The following is a 20,575-nucleotide window of genomic DNA, read 5'->3' on the forward strand; positions in this document are numbered from 1 at the left end:
TGTCTGGGGAGAGGCAGAAAGAGGGGGAGAGAATCTCTCCCAAAGGAGATTGGATTTGCAAACCGCCCCCAGGATCCCCTCACTCTCAGACCGGGAAAGGGATTCTCCAGAGCCATCTCCAGTATGTTTGGAAAGATCCCATCAATGGGGCTCCCAGCTCTTTCCTTGTTGGAGACTGTTCCCCAGGTTGAGAGTCTCTGAGCTGGGCCTGACCCTGTGAGCTGCTGAGCATGGAAATCAATGGGAAACAAGGGGGCTCTGGTCTTGTTATGCCTAGGGACTTTGATGTGGGGAATGGTTTCCCAGGAGAAGTCTGGACTCCTGGGTTCTCTCCTTCTCTAGCCTGGAAGGGGGTGTGGCCTGGGATGGCAGGAGGGAGCTGCTTGTCCAAAGTGGCCGATGGTCTTTGTGACTGACCCCAGTGCTCGAAAAGGAGGAGACTCCCTGAGTATTGCAGCACCAGGGATGATGAGGGGGAACGTTGGGAGCAGATCATGTCATGAACTCCAAGCAGTGTGTGTAGATTGCACTCCCTGCACCCCTGTGGGGGGAGGAGGAGCTGCTCTGGCTGGGGCAGGGATGGGGAGGGATCAAACAGGCTGGTTAATGAGAGTCTGCCATGAGCCCAGACTCACACCTGCTCCCTGCTCGGTTCCAGGATGGCCAGGCTCCTGGGGATGTTCAGGAAGAAGGCTCTGCAGGTGGCCCCAGAGGCTGAGGGAAGCAGCTACCATCTTCCCCAGGAGCAGAGCGGCCCCTCCATCCCCGCTGGCGGGGAAGGAGCTCCCAGCTGGGCCAGGTGGTGGAAGTGCCCAGCCTTCCGGAAGAGGAAACCCGCTCCCTGTGCAGGCGCCGAGGTGGGAGAGGCACCGGCCAGGATGCGGCCAGGCAGGCAGGACCCAGCCCAGGAGGGGAGCCGGGCACGGTGGCTCTGGGGCTTGTTGTGAGGGAAGCACCGGACCCAGGAGCCCAGCAGGAGGCATCGCCCTGCTCAGTCAGTGAGGACCTTCCAGCCTCCCCAGGGCAGGAGGTGGAGGATCCCTGTCCCAGCACCAGCAGCTCGGGCTGCTCCCCATGAGACAGCAGCAGCGCCTGGACTTGAACAGCAGTGAGGCTGATGGGCGCTGCTGCTTTATTCCAGATGAGTTGCCAGGCTGGGCTCAGGGAGGGGTGAGGAGGGGGCTGTGAACACCTTGGGCCCAGGCACTCGACCAGTGCTATGGGGTGGGGGGTCCCCAGCCCAGGTGTCTGGCCTGAGCCACGTGAACTCCACTGACACTAGATGCTGCCACTTAGGTCTTTGATGCTCCAGTTGGGTGGGGAAGAAGGCACCTCCCAGGGAGTCCAGGACTGTGTGAGGGTGTCTCTTTGCTATGGGCTACTGAAGGAGTTGGGGGCTGAAGGGATCACTGAGAGGGGGGAGTGTGGGCCCTGATCTGCCCTGGGTCCGGAGGTGGAAAGGGGGTACATTGCCCCACCATGCCCCTGTCCTTTCCCTGAGTGGCAGCAAGTGTCACCCTGTCCTCTTCTCTTCCTAGTGCAGGGACCCCCAGGGACTCAGAGGACGAAGAGGAGGAATGGGTAGACGTGGCCACAGAGGAGGCTGCTCTCAATAACATCCAAGAGCAGCTCCAGGGCTGAGAAAAGGTACAGACCTTCCCCAGCTGTGCTGGAACTGAGAGTGTCCTGCCCCTTCCCAGCATCCTGAGCCCCTGCAGAGGGTCTTGTCTCTGATGATCCACCAGCCCTAATGGGGACCTTTTTCCTCCATGATCTGGGACCCTCAAGATGGGGGTGCTTGTGTCCTCCCCGCAAAGGCACTGTCCCAGTTCCTGACCTGCTTGTGTAGGAGTTGAGGGTGACTTGGACAATGGGCGGGTCCTCGCTATCCCCCATTCAGGCCTGAGTCCTGCAGCTGGTGTGGGTGGTGCAGGGAGGTCCCTGGCTAATTGGCTCTCTCTCCCCTCCCCCCACTCCTGGTGGGTGCAGGATGAGGCCCAGCAGCTCAGGTTCCTGCCCGCCATCCACCCCGCGTGTCTCGCTGCACAGCAGAGAGGGCAGGACACACTGGAGCCGCACTGCAAGGCGGCTGTGGTGGAGAGGATTGTGGTGAGTGAGACACAGTGCTCAGCGGCTGGAGGAAGGACAGAGACATGGGAGGGGCAGGGGTCTCCCCGGGCCAATGGATAGGGGATGGCTGGTGCGGGAGGGCCGGGATTGCTGCGGCTGAAGACTGGGGAGAAGGGACGGGAGAAATTCGGAGATTGGTCACTAGCGGGCAAGAATTGGAGGAGCAGGAGGCAGGTGGGGGATCCTGCGACTGTGTGGGACGCTGGCTGGGTAATCTCCTTGCTGGAAAGTGTCAATGAGCCCTAATCTTACACATTCCTTTGTCTCCTTTGGGTCTCACAGGAGCTCATTGAGGACCTTCCTGATAGCTCTCCACCCGGCACCATCTTCGCTAACTCCCTGATTGCTGTGGGCAACCTCAGGTACCGAGACCCTCCCGCCCAGTTCCCCTAACCCCGGTACTGCTCAGGCCCAGGGCTGGGAGTCACTGCCCCTCCCACTCCCAGGTCACCTCCCAAGGGTGGCTCCTCTGGCAGAGGGGATAGGAAGGTTCCCTTTCTCCTGGCTGAGGTTCTCTTTTCACTCCAGTAACATAGCAATGGCTTTGGGGAGAGGCTCACTCCCAGGATCAGCACAGGAGTGACAGCAGGGTCCAGGGAACAGGCACTATTCTTGCCCTGCCACTGTCTGTCTGGGAAACCTTGGCCTTGTCATTCCCTGGCTCAGTGCCTCAGTTTCCATTCTCGCCGGCCTGTGCCTATTTCTCTGCAGTTTCATGTGCATGTTGGTGCCAGTCCCATCCCCTCACTGCCCAGTCTAATACCATCTCCTCTCTCTTGCCAGTACCTTGACACCTGCCTTGGAGCCAGATCTGGAGACCCACAACCTTCGAGCTGCCCTGCATGCCATCTTCACCCTGGGCACAGAGAAGGACACCACCCAAGTCCAGGTAGATCATGCTAAAGTCATGGATTAAAGAGCCAGCTATCATCCTGCCATGAATCCTTGCTAATTTTGTGCAGTGGGATGTGAATGAGAGAGGCCAGGATATGTGTTTTGGGGTCTCACCAGTGCTGACCAGAGACCCCTCTTCCCATCCTGTGGCAGGTGTAGCCCCAGTTTCCCTAACTCTGACCCATGGCTCTCCCTTGCTTTGCAGGACCTGCATAGGGTCTTACCAGACCTCCTGGACGCCATGCTGGGGAACCTGCTGGCAGAGTCCCCAGACACCGACCAGCTCCACTACATCTTGGAGGTGAGCATGATGAGAGGGGTGGGGGCAATTTTACCTTAACTCTCAGATCCATTTTCCAGTCTGTCCTCCTCGCTGGGCCCCCAGTGGGCCCAGGTCAGGGCAGTCAGTGCAATGCAGTATCAGGCCCTTCCTCCTGGAAGGAGAGGAAGGAGCTGGGACTTCAAGCCAGAGCTCTACCTGGTTCAATTGAGCACTAACTACAGGGCCCCTGGCTGGTTTGGGGAGTGAGAGTCTGAACCCCTCCTTGGAGATCCAGAAGATGGTCCTCAGAGAAGAATCACCCCTTCACTGAGAATTCCCTAGATGGTCCCCTAGAGAAACAGGAGAACCCCAGAGAATCAGCCCTTCTCTGTGATGGGCCCTGAGATTCCTTGGGGGATTGTGCTCACACTCAGTCCCTTCACCCAGTCAAGGACTTGAGCCAGGGAGGGGGGAGGGGTCGGTCTCCTTCCTGGTGAGCTGTTCAGGAATCAGGAGTTCAGGGAGGATGGGATCGCTCCGATACCGAACATGGTTCCAGTCTAGAGAGACAATGACAAGTTGTGACCTGTAGGATACAAGCATCGTCCTGGGAGCAACATTCCCCTTCTAAAGCTCTGCGATCAGTGAATCAGATATTCCACCCAGCGCACAATGTCTCAGCCCCCTGGGGAAGGTCATTTGCACAAGCTGTGCGCCTGCACATTGATCCTGAGCTGCCTCCTTTCCCTACAGCACATTAACTACCGGATCATGTCCAGGGTGTCGCAAGAGAGAGGCAGGGCCATTAGGAGCAGCACTGCCCTGCTAGATTCACCATCACCCTCCCTGAGTTTGACGTAAGTGGCCTCTGACCCTGGCTTCCTGACTCCAGGCATGGGTGGGCTGGCTCCAACTGGCTGTACGATCTGCTGCTGCAGGGGCTGTGGGTTAGGAGTGTTCCTCTTGGGGAGGCAGAGTCAGAGCAGAGAATGAGCTTGGCTTGAGCCAAGTTCTTCTTGTCCTGGTTAAGTGGTGTCTCTGGGCTTTCAAGGGTCTAACTCTAGCTCCTATCCTCTAGCATCTCCTGTAGAGGGGCTGAGGGGGAAGGAGAGTCCTGGACCAGGGGGGCCTGGGAGCTGATAGGAAAATGCTGATAGAGTCCTCTTTCCCTCTCCCTTCCATTAGAACTCGGCAGAATTCCCCAGGATGGGTCACTGTGTGGCACAGCTGGCTCTGTCCATCGGTGACCCAGCCAAGGACATCAGCCGGCAGGCCAGGGAGTGTGTTTACCAGCTCTACCAGCTGCTGCTGCACCAGAGGGTTAAGGAACCCAGCGGGGAAATGGCACCTGCTAGAAGAGTGAGACTGGGACCCCAGCCAATTTCTCTCAGACTGACCCCGCTGGAGGATGAGTCTCTCTCTCTCTCTTTCTCTGTTCTACACCAGCCCCTGCAATTCTGTTGGGCCAGGCACACAGCGAGGCCTCTGCCCACTGTGAGCCACCAATGGGATTGGAAGGACACAAGCACTGCAACCAGAATGACAAATGTGTGTGTGTCTCTTTTCCAGGGCTGACCATCCATGAGGCCGAAGACCTGTGGTGCTGGGACTGGCACCAGGACAGCAGACTCCTGGGCTACAGTAACACAATCTGGGTGGGGGAGGTAAGGATACTCTGCCAGGGCATGAGACAGCTCAGGGAGTGGGGGGGGGGTGGCTGGGTGCCCTGCAGTGGCTACCTCCTGGGGCCACTAGACAGAGATGCTGTTCTAGCCCCAGGATTTGGAGGCTGGCTCTGGGCAATCTGCTAATGTCTCACGCCCTGTTGGTTTTAGGTCTTTGGAAAGTTCTTCGCGGAGGGGCAGAGAAGATTCTTCCTCCGGATGGCAGTGCTGGCCATCCATGACCCCCTGCTGCATGTCAGCCAGGTTGGGCTGGTTCTGGCCTTCTCCCTCCTGGGGGAAGCCCAGCATCTGATGGGGGACAAGGTAAATAGCAGGATTAGACTCAGGAGATTGGGGTGGGGTCCAGGCCTCATTCCCATCCTATAGCCATTCGTTTGCCTGGCAGCAAGGAGCCTGGTGGGGAATAAGTGGGAGAGCAGGTGCTACTGGGAAGGGAGATGAATTCACCTCCATGAGCAGTAGGGAGAGAGCTTGTCCCCAGAGCAGCTCCAACCTAGCTCTTTAGCCAGGCTAATTAGTGACAAGCATTACCTCATCGTGGACTTATATTCTTAGGACATGGTGCTATTGCTCTTGGGAAGGGCAGAAGAGTCCCCTGGGTGCCCTCTGCGAGCCAGGGCCCCAAGAAGGTAGAAAGAAAGGAGAAGGTGTCTTCTGACCAGGACCGGCTCCAGGCACCAGCGAAGGAAGCAGGTGCCTGGGGCAGCCAATAGAAAGGGGCAGCACTCCGTCCGTCACTGGGGCGGCACGTCCAGGTCTTTGGCAGCAATTCGGCAGCGGGTCCTGCAGTCCCTCTCTTCCTCTTTGGTGGCAGCTCAACTAGGCTTGGTTGTTGTTTTTTTCCTTCGCCACTTGGGGCGGCAAAAAAGCTGGAGCCAGCCCTGCTTCTGACACAAACCCTCATGGGGCAGGCAACATGGAGGTGGCAGAGATAGCAGTGGACTTTGCAGGCCCTCCACCAACACACCCTGTCAGGTACTCCAGGGTTGTGAGTTCAATCTTTGAGGGGGCCATTTAGGGATCTGGACCAAAAATTGGGGATTGGTCCTGCTTTGAGCAGGGGGTTGGACTAGATGACTCCTGCGGTCCCTTCCAACCCTGATATTCCATGACACCAGGCCTTACCAGGAAGGGGCACCTATCGGTGAGTGAACTCTGTTACAAGCCTGCTTCCATTATGGAAACAGCCTGGTATTGGAGAGTGCTGGGGATGGCCTATGGGAGAGGATGGATGGAGGGATCATACAGGAGGGGCAGCAGGGTCCAGCGATGAGAGCAGGGAACGGGTTGTACTGCAGCCCTGCCACTGAGTGGTAATGTGATCCTGGCCACCTGGTGCCTCAGTTTCTCTATCTTTGAAATGGGAATCGTCCTGACCCACATTAAGGAAGTGTTTGATCCTCTGCTCTTGCTTCCCAAATCCCTTCCCTCCTTGCCCCACACAGGCCTCTGCCCTGTTCCTCAAACTTCCATGCCCATGTTAGTGCCTGTTTCCACCCCCGCCACCACCACTGCAAAGTCTCATGTACAGTCTCCTGCCAGCAAACTGAAGCTGCCCCTAGATCCAGAACAGGAATCGCAATTCCTGTGCACTACCCTGAATGGAGTGTAGACCATGGGCATGGGAAAAGCCAACACTCACATCCAGGTAGATCATCAACCTACTCCTCTGTCCCAGGAGCAGGAAGGCCTCTGGTTCTTGCTCTCTTCCATAGCTGGAGCTGCTGAGTTGGGGGTGCTGTGGGCCGAGATGGGAACAGGCCATAGGATTAATCAAGTGTCAGGGGGAGACTCCCCTTCTGTGGGAGATGATGGTACCCCTCTGTGGGGAATCCCTTCCTGGCAGATGCTGTGCTTTGGTTCCTGGACTCTGCCAGAAAGCCCATCTCCCATCTCTAGCAGCTTGGCCGTTCCCTACCCTGCTGTGCACCAGGCCCGCTGCAGAGAGCTGCTCTGGGCCAGGACTGCAGAGCCAGCTGTCATCCAGGCCGGTGTAGCCCCAGGTTCCATAACCCTGACCCATGGTCTCCCTCTGCTGACAGGCTCTGAAGAATGCCTGCCCAGAGACATGGATGCCATCCTGAGGAGCTTGCTGACATCACCTGTCTCAAGGCAGAAACAGCCCACCGGGCTACCCCTGCTACTGGCCCCTCCAGAGAGCAGCCAAAGTGGGTCAGACCAGTGCTCCATCTGCTGCAAGAGCCCCTCTTCTTACAGTGTCTCGTGCCAGAGACCCATGAGGGGATGAAGAGAAGAGGGCATTTTTGACTGAGTTGCCCCCTCCCCCGCCATCTGGCAGCTGGAGGTTTCAGGACCCGCAGAACATGGGGTTGTGCCCCTGACCATCTTTGCTAACAGCCGTTGAGGGACTGATCCTCCATGAACTCATCTTCTTTTGGGAACCTGCTTATGGGGTTGCTATAGTGGCGTTCTGTTCATTTCTCCTCTATTCTTTATCCTTCTCCTAATGCTTCCTAACATGCTTCCCTTAGTTGTTTCCACTGCTGCTGCCCATCGAGCGGATATTTTCAGAGAAATATCCACCAGGAGATCAAAATTTCTTTCTTGAGTGGGAACAGCTAATTTAAACCCCATCCTTTGGAAGGCAGAGTTGGGGTTATTTTTTCTGATCTGTGTTACTTTCCACTTATCAACACTGAATTTCATCTGCCATTTTCTCGCTCAGCTTCGGCAGACCCCTTTGTAAGTCTTCACACTCAGCTTTGGACTTGACCGTCTGGAGAAAGTTTGGATCGTCTGTCAGTTTTGCCACCTCACTCTTCACCCAACTCATCTGCAGATCAGCATAGGTCCCTCTCCAGATCCTTGAGGGACCCTGCTAGGTACTTGCCTCCAGTGTGAAAACAAACCCTTAACTCCTTCCCTCCCTTCCTGATCTCTTAGCCACTCACTGATCCAGGAGAGGCCCTTCCCTCTTCTCCCAGGATTGCTTAGTTTGCTTCAGAGTCTTTGCGGAGGGACCTTGTCAAAGGATTTCTGCATGTTGCCATCCATGCCATCCAGCGGATCACTCTTGTCCACCTGCTTGTGTGCACCCTCCAAGAATTCTAATAGCTTGGCGAGGCATGATTTCCCTTTCTACAAGCTGTCTGGATGCTTTCCCAGCAGATCCTCTTTATGTATCGCTCTGATAAGTCTGTTCTTTACTAGAGTGTCCATCAATTAGCCTGGTAGTGACGTTAGGCTTGCCAGGCTTGCCTCTTGAGCCTTTTTTTCAAAATCACCATTGCATTAGCTACCCCCTCAGGCCTCTCTACAGAGGCTGACTTAAGGCACAAATTACAATCCCCTATTAGTCGCGCTGCAGTTTCATATTTGACTTCCCTCAGAACGCTTCGATGAATACCATCTGCTCCTGGTGACTTCTTACTGCTTCATTTATCTATTGGGTACCAGACTTCCTCTCTTGACACCTCAGTGTGGGGCAATTTCTCAGATTTATCACCTGAAAAAAATGGCTCGGGTCTGGGGCTCTCCCCAACACCCTCTGCAGTGAAGACCAATGGAAAGAAGTCATTGAGCTTCTCCACAAAGCCATTGTCTTCCCTGAGTGCTCCTTCAGCACCTCCATCATCCAGCGGCCCCACTGACTTCGGGGGAAGCTTCCTGCTTCTGATGTACATGAAAGATATTTTGCTGTTTGTTCTGGTGTTTCTAGCTAGATACTCTTCAAATATTTTCTTGGCCTGCCTTATGCTCCCTTTACACTTGACTTGCCAGAGTTCATGCTCCTTTCTATTTTCCTCACTAGGATTTGACTTCCAGTTTTCTAGGGATGCCTTCTTGCCTCTAACCGCCTCTTTGACTCTGCAGTTTCACCAGGGGGGCAATTTCTTGGCTCCTCTTACTGGTTTTTGTTGTTGTTTTAAATTTGGGGTAAACATTTAGTTAGAGGCTCTCTCTATTGTGGTCTTTTTCAATAGTCTCCCTGCAACTTGAGTAAGTCGCGCCCCCGCCCCCTCTGTCTGGCAGCTGGAGGTTTCGGGACCCACAGAGCATGGGCTCCCACCCCAATCATCTCCACTAACAGCTGTTGAGGGACCGATCCTCCACAAACTCATCTCCTTCTTTTGGGAACCTGCTTATGGTGTTGATATAGTGGCGTTCTGTTCTTTTCTCCTTTATTCTCTATCCTTCTCTAATGCTTCCTAACATGCTTCTCTCAGCTTTTTCCACTGCCTCTGCCCATCGAGTGGATGTTTTCAGGCCACCAGGACTCCAAAATCTCTTTCTTGATGGGAACAGCTAATTTAGACCCCATCCTTAATTGAGAGGTGTGCTGGGACTCGTGGGTTAAGCCCTGTGAGTAAGGGAGAAAGGGGCTGAAGTTTCAGCATGCCTGCCATGGGGCTGAACCCTGAGTCCCAGCAGGGCTGATGCTCCGAGTCCAGCGTGCCCAGCTGTCCACTGAAAAGGCTCTGGTGGTCCTGATTTGGACCGCAGGCTGCCCATCGACTTTCCCTGGCTTAGGCTCTTGGTAGCTAGGTGTATCTGCTATGCAAGTTTCTTTGGGCAGCTTTTTCCACACTGGGTTAGTTCAGGGGTCTTAGCAAGCCCTTAGGAGATAGCTGGGTACATGCAGGCTCCACAGCACAACCATGGATTTGTCATTCCCTGGCATTCCCCCACTAGAGCTCCTAAGCCTGTGGCTAAGTATAAGATGTCCTCCCTCCTTAGGATCCGGACTGAGTCATTAAACTCAAAACTGTTCAACTCTGTCTCCCCTGGCCACCCCAGAGGGGACTCCAGGTGCTTTTTTCCAAAGAGAGTTGGGTGCAGGAGTGCAAACAGCTCTTCTTTGTCATTTGATAGGGAAAGGGGGCCTGTACCTTTAAGACTGGTGAATTTCTCTCCAAACATTCCCAGGCAAGTTCACAGAAGCTCTGAACTGCCTGGAGTGTGCTGCTTGCGGGTGAATGCCAAGCTTTGCCATTGAATTTCACCTTCTAGATCCTGCTAATTTAGGAGGTAACTGGTACTGGTTATTGCATCTCCCACCCTGGGGATTGTCTGGACTGTTGCTGCTGGTTTTTTATGGAGATTTGTTGTAAACTGCCCCTCCCCACAATTAAGGGGATGGAAGGAGTGATCCGTGTAAAATGGCAGTAGCTGGGAGCTGAGTGGCCTTGCTGGGAAGGTGCTGAGACCCTGCCATGTTATAGCTTGGGGGCTGGGGGGTGAATGGAATTGGCTCTGCTTGGGACCCCAGATCAGGGAGGTTAGGGTTGCACATTTTGTTAGTGGGCAGCAGCAAGTCACTAGGTATTTGTAAGCCTGGCATCAGTGCTGGTTTAAATCCCATCCGGAGAGTCAGCAGCATTCAGGGGCTGAGACTTTGCAGGTGTTAGGGGCTGCTGTGAAGATGCCCTGTGAGTTTGTCCAGGGTTTGATGTGAGACAGCAGCTGGTGGAATCTGGCCAGCATGCAGATTGTGGCTGTGCCACACTATGTGGATGCTGCTGTAGGCACCATGGTTGCCATTTGGATTTGGGGTCCATCACAGACACATAAATTCTCCATGGTCTGGTCTGATGGGCCAGAGCTGTGTCACCAGTGCTCACTGGTTTCAAAAGAGAGGGTATTTGTGTTGCATGCCTGAAAAGAGATGCAGCTAGCTCTCACTTTGTCATGGCTGGAGATGCCTTGAGCCACTGGCACATTTAGAACTGACCCTGGAATCCTGTTCAGATCATGCCCCGGAGGACAGTGGCTGTGATTCTAAATTGCCAAATGGGGCCAGAGCCACCCCTGGTGCTAGTTGTGGTGTAATTCACACTTCACTGGTAGAGGAAACGTGTCAGTGATGCTGCCCTTCATCAGAGCTCCCAACAGGAACTATTTTCCACCAAGGCTGAGGGTCTGTGGGAGCCCCACTGGTGCAGTGGCTGAGAGAAGGGACCCAGTGTGCCCCTGGCCGTACCCACTTCCATCACACCCTCCCTGTGTGACGGACCTGTGCCAGGACCTGTACTAGCAAAGGGACAGCATGGACCCTACGCTTCAGTGGGTTGAACGGCTCCTTTGGGTCAAGCTAACCTGTCATTTTGCAGTTGCGTCCTGCCTGTGGCTGATGTTCAGTGTTTGCTGTGTCAGCTAAGGGCATCATGCTGGTAGCAGTGCAGAGCCCTCCCTGCCTCTCACTATGCTCAGGGGGTGACACCAGCAGTGAGCTTGGCCCAGTGTTGCTGTTCCATTCTGAATGCCTTTACTTACAGATTTAATTTGATTTGATTATAAACTAGAATGATATCAAATCAACATGGCACACATTAAATGGATTAAAACTGGCTAATTAATATATATGAAAATGTCATTGTGAATGGGGAATCATGCGCCACTTAGAGCGGGTGTGTTTTTAGTGCAGGGTCCCATCAGTTCTTGGCCCTGTTCTATTTAACATTTTTATGAATGACTTGGAAGAAAACATAGAATCATCACTGATAAAACTTGCAGATGGCAAAAAGATTGGGGTAGTGGTAAATGATGAAGAGGACAGGTCACTGCTGCAGAATGACAGGTTTCAGAGTAGCAGCCGTGTTAGTCTGTATTCGCAAAAAGAAAAGGAGTACTTGTGGCACCCTAAGGTGCCACAAGTACTCCTTTTCTTTTTGCTGCAGAATGATCAGGATCAGAGCCCTGCAGTGGGATCGGGGTCCCGCGGCCCACAAAGGACCCATGGCCATAACAGTGGCAGTGGGTAAAATGTACTTTGCTGTGGGCGAGACTGGGGTGGGGCAAAAAAAACCAGATTGCGGGAATTTGTGGGGAAATCCTGAATCTCTCATTGGTTTGTCATAAATCGAATTTCAGCAATGTCAAGTAAGTTTTCTTTTTTTTAAATAAAGGTTTTAATACTTAAATTTATGCAAGGGATTGAAAGAGGTTTGATGTCTATTATAACAAGAGTTAAAGTATTTTTACATGGTTTAACCAATTTTGTTTTATTCTTTTAGCAGTAAAATTGTGTCTGAATTTCATTTCTATACATAATATATTGACTGTTTTTGGTTGTTTTATTAGTAGCGTGGAGGACTCTGTCTCTCAGGGTTTATGGAATTAAAGGTTTCTGTGGGTGGGAGCACAATAAAAATGCAAGAAACAATGAGGGAGTGGGTGGGAGTGCGTGTTTTGGGGCAGGATGGGAGTGGGATTAAAAAAATAGTCCCACACAGGTAGTGTGACCAGATGTCCCAATTTTATAGGGACAGACCCAATTTTTGGATATTTTGCTTATATAGGCTCCTATTAGCCCCCACCCCGCCCCGATTTTTCACATTTGCTGTCTGGTCACCCTAAACGCAGGGCTCTACTCTGAATTGCTTGATAAACTGGGTGCAAGCAAACAACATGCATTTTAACAGGTTTCAGAGTAGCAGCCATGTTAGTCTGTATTCGCAAAAAGAAAAGGAGTACTTGTGGCACCTTAGAGACTAACTATAGCATAAGCTTTCGTGAGCTACAGCTCCGATGAAGTGAGCTGTAGCTCACGAAAGCTTATGCTCTAATAAATTTGTTAGTCTCTAAGGTGCCACAAGTACTCCTTTTCTTTTTGTGAACATGCATTTTAATACAGCTAAATGTAAATGTATACCTCGAGGACCAAAGAATGCAGGCCACACTTACAGGATAGGGGAGTTGACTCTGAGAAGGAGTTGGGGGTCATGGTGGAGAATCAGCTGCACATGAGCTCCCAGTGCAATGATGTGGCCAAAAAAGCAAACAGGATCCTTGGATGCAGGGGAAACTCGAGTAGGAGGAGAAACGTTGTTTTAGGGCTGTCAAGCAATTAATTGTACTGTTAAACCATAATCGAATACCATTTATTTAACTATTTTTGGATGTTTTCTACATTTTCAAATATATTGATTTCAGTTACAACACAGAATACAAAATGTACTTCAGATTTATTTTTGATTATAAATATTTGCACTGTAAAAAACAAAAGAAATAGTATTTTTCAATTCACCTAATACAAATACAGTAGTGCAATCTCTTTATCATGAAAGTTGAACTTACAGATGTAAAATTATGTACAGAAAAAAACTGCATTCAAAAATAAAACAATGTAAAAGTTTAGAGCCTACAAGTCCACTCAGTCCTACTTCTTGTTTAGCCAGTCACTCAGACAAACAAGTTTGTTTACATTTGTGGGAGATAATGCTGCCCGCTTCTTATTTACAATGACACCTGAAAGTGAGAAAAGGTGTTTGCGTGGCACTGTTGTAGCCGGCGTTGCAAGATATTTACGTTCCAGATGCGCTAAAGATTCATATGTTCCTTCATGCTTCAACCACCATTCCAGAGGACATGCCTCCAATGCTGATGATGGGTTCTGCTCAGTAACAATTCAAAACAGTGCAGACCAATGCATGTTCATTTTCATCATCTGAGTCAGATGCCACCAGCAGAAGGCTGATTTTCTTTTTTGGTGGTTCAAGTTGTGTAGTTTCCACATCGGAGTGTTGTTCTTTTAAGACATCTGCAAACGTGCTCCATATCTCATCCCTCTCAGATTTTGGAAAGCACTTCAGATTCTTAAACCTTGGGTCAAGTGCTGTTGCTATCTTTAGAAATATCACACTGGTACCTTCTTTGCATTTTGTCAAATCTGCAGTGAAAGTGTTCTTAAAAGGAACAACATGTGCTGGGTCAGCATCTGAAACTGCTATAACATGAAATATATGGCAGAATGGTAAAATAGAGCCGGAGACATACAATTATCCCCCCCTCCAAGGAGTTCAGTGACAAATTTAATGAATGCATGAATTTTTTTAATGAGCATCATCAGCATGGAAGCATGTTTTCTGGAATGGTGGCTGAAGCATGAAAGTGCATATGAGTGTTTAGCATATCTGGCATGTAAATATCTTGTGACACTGGCTACAACAGTGCCATGCAAATGCCTGTTCTCACTTTCAGGTGGCATTGTAAATAAAAAATAGGCAGAATTATCTCCTGTAAATGTAAACACACTTGTTTGTCTTAGCGATTGGCTGAACAAGAAGTAGGATTGAGTGGACTTGTAGGCTCTGAAGTTTTACATTGTTTTGTTTTTGAGTGCAGTTATGTAACAAAAAAAATTTACATTTGTAAGTTGCACTTTCATGACAAAGAGATTGCACTATAGTACTTGTATGAGGTGAATTGAAAAATACTATTTCTTTTGTTTATCATTCTTACAGTGCAAATATTTGTAATAAAAATAATAATATAAAGTGAGCACTGGACACTTTGTATTCTGTGTTGTAACTGAAGTCAATATCTTTTAAAATGTAGAAAAACATCCCAAAATATTTAATAAACTTCAATTGGGATTCTATTGTTTAATAGTGTGATTAAAACTGCGATTAATCACGATTTATTTTTTTGAATCAATTGCGTGAGTTAACTGCGATTAATCAACAGCCCTAGTTATTTTATCTCTGTGTTTGGCACAGGTGTGACCACTGCTGGGATCCTGGGTCCAGTCTGGCATGCACAATTCCAGAAGGATGGGGATACATTGGAGAGGGTTCAGAGAAGAGCCATGGGAATGAAGAAAGAGTTAGAAAACCTGCCTTAGAGTGATTGAGCTCCAGGAGTCAATTTATTGAGCTTAACAAAGAGAAGGCTATGGGGTGACTTGATCCCAGTCTGTGGGGACGTGCAACTTGTCCGAAACCTCTGTGAGCACCTACATAGGGAACAAAGATTTAATACTGGGCTCCTCAGTCTAGCAGAGAAAGATCTAACATGGTCCCAGGGCTAGAAGTTAAAGTTAGAGAAATTCTGACTGGAAATAAGGCAGACGTTTTTAACGGTGACAGTAATTAACCACCGGAACAACTCACCAAGGGTCGTGGTGGATTCTCCATCACTGGCAATTTTGAAATCAAGACGGGATGTTTTTCTGAGTGATCTGCTGTAGAGTTATTTGGGGGCAGTTCTCTGGTCTGTGTTACATAGGAGGTCAGACCAGATGATCACGATGGAATCTATGAACGAGTTGCTGTGTGAGATGCGGCATATGGGACTTTAGACTGAAAGCACAGAGGCTTCAGCTGAGTTGCACATCCCCTCTCTAGCCATTGGCCAGCTAGTTAGGGGATTGCCATGTGTAGCCTCTTCCCAACTCCCCCACCTGCCTCCCTTTGGCCTGGGGGATTCCCTAAGGTGTGGGACAGAAGCCTGATCTCCTGTGGTTCACTCATGCCTGGGCCTTGCTGCTGAGACTGCTAGGGAGAGGCTGACCAGTGCCAGCTGGGACAGTAGCTTTGGGTGCATCCACACAGCCTCTGGGAGGTATGATTCTCAGCTCTGGTCTATGTATGGAGTTAGCAGATGACAGAACGAGGAGTTAGCAGATGACAGAACGAGGAGTAATGGTCTCAAGTTGCAATGGGGGAGGTTTAGATTGGATATTAGGAAAAACTTTTTCACTAAGAGGGTGGTGAAACACTGGAATGCGTTACCTAGGGAGGTGGTAGAATCTCCTTCCTTAGAGGTTTTTAAGGTCAGGCTTGACAAAGCCCTGGCTAGGATGATTTAACTGGGACTTGGTCCTGCTTTGAGCAGGGGGTTGGACTAGATGACCTTCTGGGGTCCCTTCCAACCCTGATATTCTATGATTCTATGATTCTATGTAGACATTGTAGCCCTGCCAAGGCTAGTGCCTAAAATTGCAGTGTGGCTGCGGTGGCACGTGTGGTGACTCAGGCTAGCCACCCAAATACAGTCCCACCAGGCCCCTGGAGTACGTGTGCAGGCAGCTAGCCTGAGCAGCTGCCAGGGCTGCTGTGGCCACACTGCTGTTTCTAGGTGCTGGTGGTGTTTGTCCAGCTGTGCCGGGGATCACACCTCCCAGCCACTGTGTAGACAGACACACCCTTTGGGATCAGGAAACTAACTGATGCCAACAAACCATTCAGCATTGACTGCTGGACACCCTTCCAGTAGGGATAATTTGGGGTGACATTGATGGACACGTTTTACCTAGAGATCAGCCAATCCACTGTGCCAGCCAAGCCCCTCATTTGGCTTCTTCAAACTCGACAGCGCTGTAATGGTGTTTTTGCACTATCTAGTTCCCTGCAGTGTTTGAACTGTGAGTGGGGATTTGGGGACCTGATACGTTCTCTGTATGTACACTGAAGGAGAGCAGAAGGTTTCGTATCTAGCCCAGCTTTGGGCATGGTGTCCTGCTGTGGCTGCAGCAGTTTTTGTGAATCTAGCATAGTTGGCATAATTCAGTCATTCTGGAAAGTTCTTTCTTCCCTTACAGAAGAACCAAGGACCCTCTCTGCAGCTAGAAATCCCTTTTCTGTTGGAACATCAGATGGATTCTCCACTCAATCGATCAATTAATGTAGCCAGATTTTGTTTCTAATCATGGCAAACTTCAAAAGCTTATTTTAGCCTGTAGTATCCTTGCACACGGAGGAACTTTTGAGTCAAGAGGATTCGGTTCAAAGGCCCCAATCCTACAACTGCAAGGGAGCTCCATGGGGACACAGGATCTGTGCAAATGTTGCTGCAGGATTGTAGGAAATATTGGATTATTCCAGTATTATAGGAAATCATGTCAGCCATGGGAATTAGGAACACAGAGAAAATACATTCCATGAAGCTGCAAAGTTGTCAAACCAAAAACATCTGAAAAACTGCCTAGCAGTCTGAGCACAGGACTAGGAATCAGACACTAGAAAATGCTGATTTGCCATGTGATTTTGGACATGTCTCTGTTTCTTCAGAGTCACTGGCCACATCTACACTAGTGAGCTTACAGATGCATAGCCGAGCGGCTGTAAGATTGCTCATTTAGCCACTCTATGCCAAAAGGAGAGAGAGTGCTTTGGTTGACATAAAACTACCTCAGTGAGCAGGTAGCTATGTCAGCAGAAGACGCTCTCCCACCAATACAGTGCTGTGCATGCTACCATTTATGCTGGCAAAATCCACAACCCTCGTGGGGTGTTTCTTTCATGTCTTTGAGTGACATAAGTTTTACTGACACAAATGGTAATGTAAACATGGCCTAAGAATACCTGAGTTGCCTCCCATCCTAACAGAGATGTTATAACAAATAATTTAGGCATAAAACAGAGAGGAAAGGGGAAATGGTTTCAATCTGGAACTGAAATTTACAACAAAACTGTTTGTCACCAGAGCAAGAAGCTTTAAAAATAAGGCCTTCAAATGAGGCACTGTAAAGCTACTGAGATTGAGTGTTCCAGTGAAACAAAACTTAAGGGGAGAGCGATAGCTCAGTGTTTTGAGCATTGGCCTGCTAAACCCAGGGTTGTGAGTTCAATCCTTGAGGGGGCCATTTAGGGATCGGGGCAAAAATTGGGGATTGGTCCTGCTTTGAGCAGGGGGTTGGACTGGATGACCATCTGAGGTCCCTTCCAACCCTGATATTCTGTGATTCTATGAAACCACAGAACCACCCTAACTCAGTTGTGGTTAGACTTACATATTCCAACCAAAGCAAGTAAATACCTACTGCTGGGGAACTACCGAATTTACCATGCAAACTCTGTAAATAAACACTTTTGAATAAATCTGAAAGGAAACTCATTAACCCGCACAGTGAGAGTGGAATGTACAGGTCACTGTGGAAGTTAATGTAAAATGAAGGTTAATTTCAGTGCCCAAGGGATTAAATTATCCAAATGGGCTCCTGGGACAGGAGCAGAGAAAGACACATTTGTCCCCTCCCCACACTTAAACGCTCCTCACCCCACGGTGGCTTTCCTGCCTCTGGAAGTGGAAGCAGAGGGACTCCAGAGGGGCTGCCTTGGTCAAAGGCTCTGGGCAGCTAAATCGGGAAATGATTGCAAACTCCTAGTGCTGAAAGTGTTCATGCCATTTTTCTTCTCTTTCTTTGCACTGCCTTGTGGGGCCTGTGCTAAGGCATAACATTCCTGGTTCAGAACTGCAGGGCAGATGTCACGCTAGAGACATCAAGCAGGGAAGTGGAAAGTGCTCTGGCTAGATTTTGCTAGTTAGTCTGGGTGGTCTTCAGTGCTAAAGTTCACGTTGAGAAGAGGTGGGCAGGCTGTTCAAGTTAATGACATGACTAGGCTTCTCCCTTCTGGCTGCTCTCCATGTGTTAGGAAACCTCTTTGTTGTTGGTGGAAAATACCCAGCACGGGGCTACTAGAACTGAACAGTATGGAGCTGGTTTGCTGCATCGATGCCTCTGACTGGATTCCTGTTAATTATTACTAAGCAGGTGCCCCGATGATTCCATAGATTTCAAAATTAATGGTGTTTGGGGCAAGGGGGTGCAAAGGGGAGGTGTCTCCAGTTCCCACTGCAAGGGGCCTGGAAGAGGCTTCGCGCCATGCACGACTGGAACCAACACAATATGGTTTCAGGTTTCTTCCACAGCATTTTGTGCTGTCTGGTTGCATGGGCCTGATCTTGCCAGGTGCTGACAGACAGAGTTTAGGAAAGGGCTGATGATTTGGGGTCCCTTGGTTCCTGGATGCTGAATTGGAGATACCTTGAGCCTGATTTTCAAAGGCATTAATCACTCATAATTTCCACTGAGCTGAGGGTGCTTAGGACCTAGATGACTTGATTTTCGTTTCCTTGGCGTCTCCACAGCAACTATTTCCTGACTTGTTATTTATTGGGTTGGTTGGGCTGGGGCCCCTTCTGACATGATCCCCCCTTCGAAAGCTGCTAGGCAGTCTGCTTTAAGAGCCAGTGCCCTTTTGTGACTGTCCCGTTCTTCCTTTCTTTTTCCTCTTAAAAAAAGTTTTGCAGTAAAAAATGGAGGGAGGAGGCTCTGTCTGAGACCGAGGAGTTTCTAGGGTACTGGCAGCGGCATGTGAGGTAAACATCGTCTTCTCTTTGGGTGTAAATTGCTCTGACTGGGGGGAGCCGCTGACTCACCCAAGCAGGAGACCAAATAATGCACATTTGACAGAGCCAGGGCAAAGAAGGGACATTCTGGACCCCACCGTGCTGCAAAGCTGTCTGGGGCATGTAGCTGTCTGGCTAAGCGCTCTCGGGATGGCAGCTTTGCCCTCAGTTGGTGGAATTCCAGAGCCCAGAAGAGTTTCATGCAGACCTTATGCCAGCTCAGCCCTCCCCAACCTAACTGCACAGCTCAGGGCTTACGTTCCCTATAGGCTGAGCCACATCACATTGTCCGTTGATAGTTTTGCTTGCAAACTGGACAAGTGTGCATGGAAGACAATAAGCTGAGACCTCCAAGCTCGTTGTCGGGGCTGGGGCAGGAGGGATACAGCTGTTCCTAGATGCACTATTGAATGCTGGTTAGTTGCAGTGTGATGCTTGGTGTGAACCCATGGGGTTTCTTGAGAATGGTAATGAAACATGTCGATGCTGCTGATGGCAAAATTGGAGCCACCAACACCCCTGGGCTAAGACAAGAGTGAAATCAGCCAGTGCACACAGCAGTCTGGGAGTCCTCAGCTTTAGCTGCTGCCCTTCATTCTGGAATTGCTAAAGTGAAGTGTGACTAATATCTGAAGGGTGCCTTATTCAGAGCGCTGGAGACTGAAACTCTTACCTCACTATATTACGGTAGCAATGCAAACTCCTCCCGACTGAAGTACCCAATCCTGTCTGGCTGAGGAGAAAGTACTTCAGTGTCTATGGCCTTATTGAAGTCAGTGGCAACCTTCCCATGAACTTCAATGGGGCCAGGATCTCAGCCCCAGTCTCTGGCCTCCCTGCTGAGTGGCCTTGTCCTAGGATATCTGCCCCTAAGAAAGGGACTTGACTCCTCCAGTTCATTCACACAACCCATCAGACAGCTGCAATGGCTGGAGGAGCAGGGTCAGTGAGGCTGCCTGACACTTCCCATTCTAATCTCCTGTTTTCAGTTTTCAGTTGCTGATAACTCAGACAAGCGTTAACCTGCTGAGCTAAAACGCATGCTGTCTGGGGACTGCCTCGAGCTGAATGCTTTTGGACAGTGTGGTCATTCCAATGGGTTTGGTCAGCCTTGAGATGGTGGTGCTGGTTGGATACAAACCTTTAGTCTGACTTGGTTTTAAACAGCTCTAGCACCTCAGGGGTTTGGAAGAGACTGTTGGAATTTGGCCAGGTGATCATGCTGGTATCTGAGCAGTGCCTGTGACACTCCCCCCCCATCTCTGAGTGATAGAGAATCGCTGCCTCTTGTGGCTCATGGCCTCGTTTGTGTGGGTGGCGCCTGCCAGGCTGTTGGGCGCTGCACCAATACAGAGCACAGAGATGGCCCCTGCTCCACAGAGTTCACAATCTATGTCTTAAACAAAACAAACAACAACACTGACAACAAAGACAAGTGAATACAACTAGCCAGAGAGTGGAGTACACAAAACAATGAGAATACAGGTCAACGTGACAGGCAGTGGTCTCAGCTTCCCAGCTGCGTGTATTGCTGGCTATGAGTGCATGTATTCTGGAGATTAAAAGCTCTGGAGAAAGGCTCCCTGCTGGGAAGAGAGGCTCTGTATGTCTAACTACAGACAGGGGCGGCAGGTTTGTATAATTTTTGGTGGTGCCCAGAACGGGTCCAAGTCCCACCTTTCCACACATACATACACCTGCCTTAGGCTCTGGGAGGGAGTTTGGGTGCAGG

General features: G+C 50.3%; 1 protein-coding gene and 1 long non-coding RNA gene across 3 annotated transcripts in view; both read left to right on the forward strand.

Moving 5' to 3' along the window:
- Nucleotides 1-1,540: 1,540 nt before the first annotated feature.
- Nucleotides 1,541-4,601, forward strand: LOC122456897. The gene is made up of 5 exons (XR_006276056.1): nucleotides 1,541-1,647; nucleotides 2,914-3,019; nucleotides 3,230-3,325; nucleotides 4,040-4,143; nucleotides 4,472-4,601. It is a non-coding gene; the product is annotated as an uncharacterized LOC122456897 (long non-coding RNA).
- Nucleotides 4,602-7,571: 2,970 nt separating this feature from the next.
- The window catches only part of RGS3 (regulator of G protein signaling 3), a 230,755-nt gene continuing 217,751 nt past the window's right edge, over nucleotides 7,572-20,575 (forward strand). Inside the window, exon 1 of one of the 2 annotated variants that reach the window (XM_038374581.2) lies at nucleotides 7,572-9,960. In XM_038374581.2, coding sequence (XP_038230509.1) covers nucleotides 9,909-9,960 — 52 coding nt within the window. In that variant the 5' untranslated portion in view covers nucleotides 7,572-9,908. The remainder of the gene's footprint in view (nucleotides 9,961-20,575) is intronic. The other variant, XM_043498553.1, reaches the window with a different exon arrangement.

The sequence above is a fragment of the Dermochelys coriacea genome, chromosome 16 (assembly GCF_009764565.3).
Source record: "Dermochelys coriacea isolate rDerCor1 chromosome 16, rDerCor1.pri.v4, whole genome shotgun sequence".
NCBI lineage: Eukaryota > Metazoa > Chordata > Testudines > Dermochelyidae > Dermochelys > Dermochelys coriacea.